The sequence below is a fragment of the Aplysia californica genome, unplaced genomic scaffold (genome assembly GCF_000002075.1).
Source record: "Aplysia californica isolate F4 #8 unplaced genomic scaffold, AplCal3.0 scaffold00622, whole genome shotgun sequence".
In the NCBI taxonomy this organism is placed as follows: domain Eukaryota; kingdom Metazoa; phylum Mollusca; class Gastropoda; order Aplysiida; family Aplysiidae; genus Aplysia; species Aplysia californica.
Genome location: NW_004797892.1, coordinates 232,863 through 239,733, shown reverse-complemented (window position 1 = coordinate 239,733; position 6,871 = coordinate 232,863). Strand labels below are relative to the sequence as shown.

The 6,871-nt window shown below is 39.5% G+C and overlaps 2 protein-coding genes across 2 annotated transcripts in view; one reads left to right on the top strand and one right to left on the bottom strand.

Annotated features, from left to right (window-relative positions):
* Positions 1-1,664: 1,664 nt before the first annotated feature.
* Positions 1,665-2,735, bottom strand: LOC101859130. Its single transcript, XM_005107686.1, has one exon. The coding sequence runs from the start codon at positions 2,733-2,735 to the stop codon at positions 1,665-1,667; it is 1,071 nt and encodes a 356-aa protein (XP_005107743.1).
* Positions 2,736-4,874: 2,139 nt separating this feature from the next.
* LOC101857597 (UMP-CMP kinase 2) overlaps positions 4,875-6,871 on the top strand; it is a gene marked incomplete at its 3' end in the record, with an annotated part of 7,900 nt that continues 5,903 nt past the window's right edge. Inside the window, 1 exon segment of the mRNA XM_005107679.3 lies at positions 4,875-5,227. Coding sequence (XP_005107736.2) covers positions 5,113-5,227 — 115 coding nt within the window.

The following is a 6,871-nucleotide window of genomic DNA, read 5'->3' as shown; positions in this document are numbered from 1 at the left end:
GTATTTTAGGCTGGAGTGAAGTAGGCGACGAATAGAACGCCAAACAGAAAAATGACTGGCTTAAATTCAACAGGCATTAATAGTTGGAACTATGATGACAATTTATCTGATGTACAGGCAGTTAAAAGAGACAGGTTGAATGATAAATGTCACTGACGAAATAATGTAAAATAATACGTATTTGTAGTGTAGCAGACGTGGCCTTCCTTTGTAAGTAACAGAGAGGCCATCTGACAATTAGAAGCCATCTTTGCGCTCTGTGCTGAATTCCCTGGGAAGGCTGATGTCACCCGTCACCACTAAGCGGGCTGTTTTTGGTGAGACCTCGCGTAGACAAGTTCCACATCGTGACAGAAGGCGATTTACATGAAAGTTACGAGCCGGCGTGATAAACAAAGATGAAAGAACGATTCTCTGTAGTGCGACAGCACACCAGCGAAACCCTGTTGTCTCTTTGATCGCTTTCAAATCGGCCTAGTGTTTTTAGAACGTTGATAAATAGTATTAATTTTATTTACTTAAAACTGAATAACAATTGTCATCAGCAATCAATCTCTTGTCCACTGTACAGCCGACAAAAAGTGACCGACGCCGCCAGACTTGCCCAGCGAAAGAGCCGCTCCTGTTACTTACTCTCTCCCTTTTCCGTCAGGTACATTCACAGTAAACAGTCGATGCCACACTTGCCTGTCCCTCGTCCCACCTCCTCACATCTTGAAATATCTACGCCCTGGGTGATTGTCTTATCGCTGATTTTGCTTCTGTAACTTCCAGTTGGTCTACCCCTTTTTCTTTTCCCAGGTCTCCAATACCATGTCTGTTTGGTCAATCTTGTCTCTGGCATTCTAAAAAATGGTCTTAAGTGTCTCCATCTTCTCCTCTTTTGGTCATATTAATATCTTCAATTCCAGCTCTTTCCGTATCAATAATAATAATATATCAATTCCGTATTATTAAAGAATTTCTTCGTAAACATTTTGTTTGGAACCTTTCAATTTTCATAGAATTACTTTGTTTGTTTTCCTTATCTCTGTACCAGAGATCAGTACCCACCTCTCACTTCACTCAGTAACTTTATGCCCCCTTGGACGCCCTTAGAACTGAATCGTATTTTCCACTGTTGTCATCGGTGTACGAACCTCTTAATAAAGTGAGGAGTTTATTTATTACGCTTTCTTTCTCTAGTTGTCCAAAGCACCGATTGCTGCAGAGGGCTTTGTAAATCTTCCACTCGTATACTTTTATTTATTTCCAATATGGATTCTGACAAATGCTGCCGTGCACAAGTAAAATCAAAATAATGTTCAGGATTTCAAGACTGTCTACTCCACAGAGAGTGCTTTTAATAAAAATAACAGGCAGATTACCTGAGGCGAAGTAACAGCTGCAGATGAACATTAAATAAATAAGAAATGAGAGAATACAGTGTTCCCAAGTGGCCCCATTTCCAAAAATTGAGACGAGTGTTTCAAAGAGGATCTATTTGAAAAACATTGGGATTGAAACAGGGATGATTTCTTGAACTGTTGGTGGGACTATTCGTAAACATTTGTTAGTACATGTACTAGCTTTTGAAAGTGGAAAAATGAAAGAAATTAACAGAAGTCAACACGTTTCATTAAATCAGATGACTTTTTGCTTTCACGGTATGGGTAGTTCAGATCTCAAGGTTTCTTTCCCTTGCAGAAAATCTCTATCAGGGATTGTCTGTACTTGGTGTTAAAGTGATAGTAGACTGTTATATTGACGGAGGCGTTCAGGTAGGTGAATATCGTCATCACACCCGTAGTAAGCTGAAACAGGTTTCTATACTGACCACGACTGTCGTACTCTGGGATCGCACGACGGACCAAAGCCTTTATGGTGGTGAGAAGGGAGCAAAATACAAACATGGCGGCCACAAGAGAAACAGCTTTGACCACTTGGATGTCCTTGGTGCTGAGCTTCGACTGTTTTTTTCCGCTGTTGTCATCCGTGGGAGCGCTCGAAGCCATCATGTTCCGGGTCTGAGTTGCTGATTTGAGAGTAAAGGTGAGAGCTGCGAGACAGGTGATATTGATGGCTAAACATGTGTAGGGAACAACATTTCTGTTTGTGATGTCATGGAAGTACTGGACGTCTGGATATGCACCGGAGCGCACTAGAGTCAGCTTTGTCGTGTTTGTTTTCTTGTCCGTCTTCCATTGCAGATTCTGTGAGGCGATCAGTGGGATGTGGAGAGCCAGGCATACGACGGAAAGAACGCCCAGGACTGTGTAAGTCCTAGACAGAGTGAAGAAACTCCTGAACTGGAGAGCCAGGGTGACGCAGCAACATCTGGCTACGGCTATGTAGGTTGTGATCAAGATGGAAAGGTCGTAGAACAAAACGGCATACCAGACGATGTAGGAGTTGAGCGTGTAAGGGCTCTGGAGCCACTTGATTGGCCGGCCCGAAATTATTGTCAGTGTGCTAGGGATGAGATATGACAAAGTAAAAGACAAATAGACCAAGTCGGAGATGGACAAGGCGAAAAACGATACGTTCACACTGTCTCTCATTCCAATGCGGGCAAATACTAAAGTGTTGACAGTGTTCATCACGATTCCGCTGAAAGCTATAGGGATGCAGATGCCATACAAGACCTTTGTGAGAAGGATTGTGGTGTTGTAGTCTATGAGCCCTAATGCTTGCACCTGTACACGTGCCTCCACACCCGCAACAGCAGCAGTGGTGTTATCTAGTGCAGTATCCATCTTTCTATTTTTGCAAACGTTAAACAGTAGCCCTAAAGTTTAAAAATTAGTCTTCAGACTTTTGTCTGACAATTCGACGTTTGGAATCTTTTTTTTCTACATAAACGCGTGGTACCACAAATCAGAGTTTTACTGATTTAAGAAAAGCCCTTTGCCAATATAATAAGAAAATGTCTTTAATAATGAAGAAAACTCGTGCATATTTTCTTTAGATTACAACAAAAAGGAGTAAACACCGTGGAAACATCCCCAACTGTGTGGCAGACTATTCAGAAGCCTTGCCGACAGACGAGGACTTTTATTGGGCTGAAATTTAGAAGGTCTAATGTATAGCAAACGTTTAAAAGGTCACACTTTGTGTTGTTTGAATAAATAGGAAAACAAAGAATCCCTGCACAAGAGGCTGTTAATTTTTTTTTCAATCGTTACTTGCAGGACCCTTCGTGTAAGTTCATTATGAAAATAAATACCAACATGTAGGCCAACTATTAGACTCGTTACATATTATGATATTTGGCAATTCTGTGTAACATTTCCGGAGATATACATTTTCCCACGTACTTACCCTAGAGTGCCAATTAGTTTCATATAAAACCCAATTGAACTCACGAGACTGATTTAATTATAAAATTGCAATCTTTACCCCAGCACCCAATCCCGTCTTCTTTGTTTTTTCTACGGGTGAACAAAGATGTTCTGTTTTCTTTTTATAGCATAATTTGAAATAAAAACGAGTCCTTCCCCAACTTCGTTCATTTCTGAGTTCGAAACAATGTTTGATAAGCGATACTTATCTCAGGGCATCGAGGGATATAGCTGCTAAATAAAACATATTATTTTTAATTGTCTACGCACCCGATGAGACCTCATTAAAGTTTAAACTGATATTAAATACTAGATAATAATATGTGTATGTGTGTGTGTGTGTGTGTGTGTGTGTGTGTGTGTGTGTGTGTGTGTGTGTGTGTTATATGTATGTATGTGTGTGTTTGTGTACGTGCGCGCTTGTGCGCGTGTGTGCGTGGCGCGCGCGAGCGCATATGTGTGTCTATTAATTTGTTTTTTAACTCCTAGAATCTAACTGGCTGTTCATATTTTAATCGTTCTTCTATTATATTCTTAAGATTTTGAAGAAAGTAAGATATTCAAAATATCAGCTAAAACCGATTAGCAACCCCCCCCCCCCCCCCAACTTCCCCCAAACGTTCCCTCGCCTTTCCTGCCTTAAGGCGATATAGCCTACTCATAGTTCACAATTCAACCTCAACAGAAGTAGGGTCTACACTATTTTGAAAATGATAATACTGGCAATAAAAGCAGCAATAAAACCAACAAAAATAACTGCGGGAGCGAGAAATACACGAAAAGGAATATAAATACAAAACATGAACACTGTAGAGGCAACAACCGCTACTGTCTAAAAGAATAACATGAACATCACGAATAACGATCTAGAATTCAGACAGCAGAAATAACGGAATTAGCAAGAACAACAGCAGGAGAGAAAGTAGCAGGCAGCAACAGCAGCAGCAGGAGCAGCAGGAGCAGCAGAAGCAGCAGCAACAGCAGCAACAACAGTAGCAACAGAAGCAGCAACAGCAACAACAGCAGCAACAGAAGCAACAGCAGCAGCAACAACGGTAAAGACAACTACAACAACAGCTATATAAATGAACGTACGAAAAACACTGTGACACAACCGTGTAAGGAAACAGGCAAACCCCTTTCATTCCTCTATTATTTGTCTGCTCAAGGTTTTAGTGTTTTTAGTGGATACGCTCCTGATACAAAGCAGAGAACACAATGGCACAGCAAACGCAACCAAGTGGGTGAGTGGCGGGTGTTCTGGTGTGGTTTGGTCCTTCTTTCCTATCAAACATCTATTGTCCTGATCTCTCCTCCTTCTTTTTTGTGTTAGTTACTCTCTTGTAACACCTCTAATTTTCGGCACTTATATGACCTTATTGTGTTGCAATTGCCGTAAAACTCTTACTCAAACTAAAACTAAAACGCTGCCACCTAGCAATAGGCCTAAGTGGGCACCGTAATGTAAAGCCGTCATGATTCATCGTGTTTTCCAGGAAATTTGCTTTGTGGCTTCTTACGTAACAACACGTTTCTCGCAGATCTGTTTCAGTTTCATTTTCGAAATTATATAGGCCTATTTCCCGTCAAGGCCAAAATGATATAAGGTTTTACCTAGATCTAGATCTATATCTGCGCAGTTTATCAGAGCAATGTGCCAGGATCTGAGACAATAAAGATTTATCTTAAAATAGACTGTGAAGTGGAAATTCCAGGAAAAGTAGATCGATTCAAATGTAGAGCGCTTCTGCAAAAGATATCAGAGCAACGTATAAATGCGTCCGTATCGATAATGTTGAGACTGTTGTTTTCGTTTTCAGTGTGCACTTCGCCTAGGACCACTGCTGTTGTGAGACGAAGTATATTAACACAGAGCTGGAACATTCTAGTCACCGGAACAACGAAAGGTAGATCTAGAATGTCTTTAGTGTCTGCATGTATATGTGTATGTATATGAGTTTAAATGTTGGTGCGTGTGTGCGTGTGGGGTGGGGGTTGTGTGTGTGTGTGTGTGTGTGTGTGTGTGTGTGTGTGTGTGTGTGTGTGTGTGTGTGTGTGTGTGTAATGATCACCATTAATTAATTAATTCTTATATTTCATTTTAGAGTAGTCTTAGTAGAAGTCAACCGCTTTCATTTTGAAAGAAAAAAGTCCTGCTTGATTATTCTTTTCGATGAATACCGTATTTGCTTTGTTATCAGCGCAGTCAGATGAGACAGCTATGTATTTTTAGTTATATCTCTTTTATTATTATTGTTACAATTATTTTTTTGTTGCATCTTTGAGTTTTGTTTGAGCTTGGGATTAGAAGAGACTATTCTTTGTTTGTTCTTTTTGAAACATTCTTGTAGTTTAGACTGGATGAGAAGCACTAGTCACATGATCTCAGCAGTTCACGCTTGTTACATACAGCTTACAGGGAAGAATATATGATGATGATTTATAATGTATTTGAAGACATAAATAAGAAGAGGCTGCATTATGGTTCTCGTGCTATATATTGTAGCCTTCTTTTTCTTAAACATATTTTCGTAGTAGGTGGTCGGCAGGTGATCTGGTGTAGTTTTTTTCTTCTTTCTGATCAAACATCTGTCGTCTTTATCGCTACTCCTTATTTTCTTTAAAGTTTCTTTCTGGTAGTAATACATCCGATTTTCGGCACTAGTATTGTCTGTTTTTTATATTGTAGGTGCCGAAAAGCTCGTACTAAAAACTAAACAAATGTTTTCGTTCAGAGGCCTATGGTGAAATAAAAATTATAGATAGGTTAAGGTTCTTCGAATTTAAGTCGAAATTAAATGGCATGAGTTCGATTCGTATGATTGGAAACCTATTTTATCCAGTTTTTGTCCTTCTTTCTACTTCATTGATGCAGCCTACAGCCTACTCTGTCTGAATTGGTTGCCATTGGAAGGGTCTAGGCAGCCAGCTGTCTAGTTGATCTAAATTTTTGTCGACATTTGTTTCTTTATTCATTTTTAAAAAATTGATGATAATTAAAGGGGGGGGGTGCGTAAAATACATTCACAAGCTATCATTGGAAACATTATTATTTCATCTTCGGAGTGCCAGTATGAAGGAAAAAGTTGAAACAATACAGACGCCTCTCAGTTTTAGAAACTATATCGTACTAAACACTTATAGGCTACATCTTTAAACATGTGTTACAATTCCTCGCTTTTTTTCTCTGTTGTACAATAATTTGTACATTTTGTACATATGCTACATAATGAATAAGTACAATATTCGGAGGCAGAATGTCTATGTACAGATCGGAATTTAACCGACATACTACGTTTACTCGCGATTCGAACGTCGGGGAATTATCTTTTGGAGGGAAGCAGTTACTATTCTCAACTGCTACTTTGTTTCTATTTCTAGATTTTTTTTTAAAACGAAGGAGGTGTGTGAAATAATGGTTATTTTGTTTTAATTTATTCTCTGATCAATTCATTATGGTAGTTGTTGCTGATGTTACAGTTATTATTGTTATATATTTGCCTTTCTTTGTTTGTTTGGTCTGTGCGTGAATGTAGGGTGAAAGGAGGGGG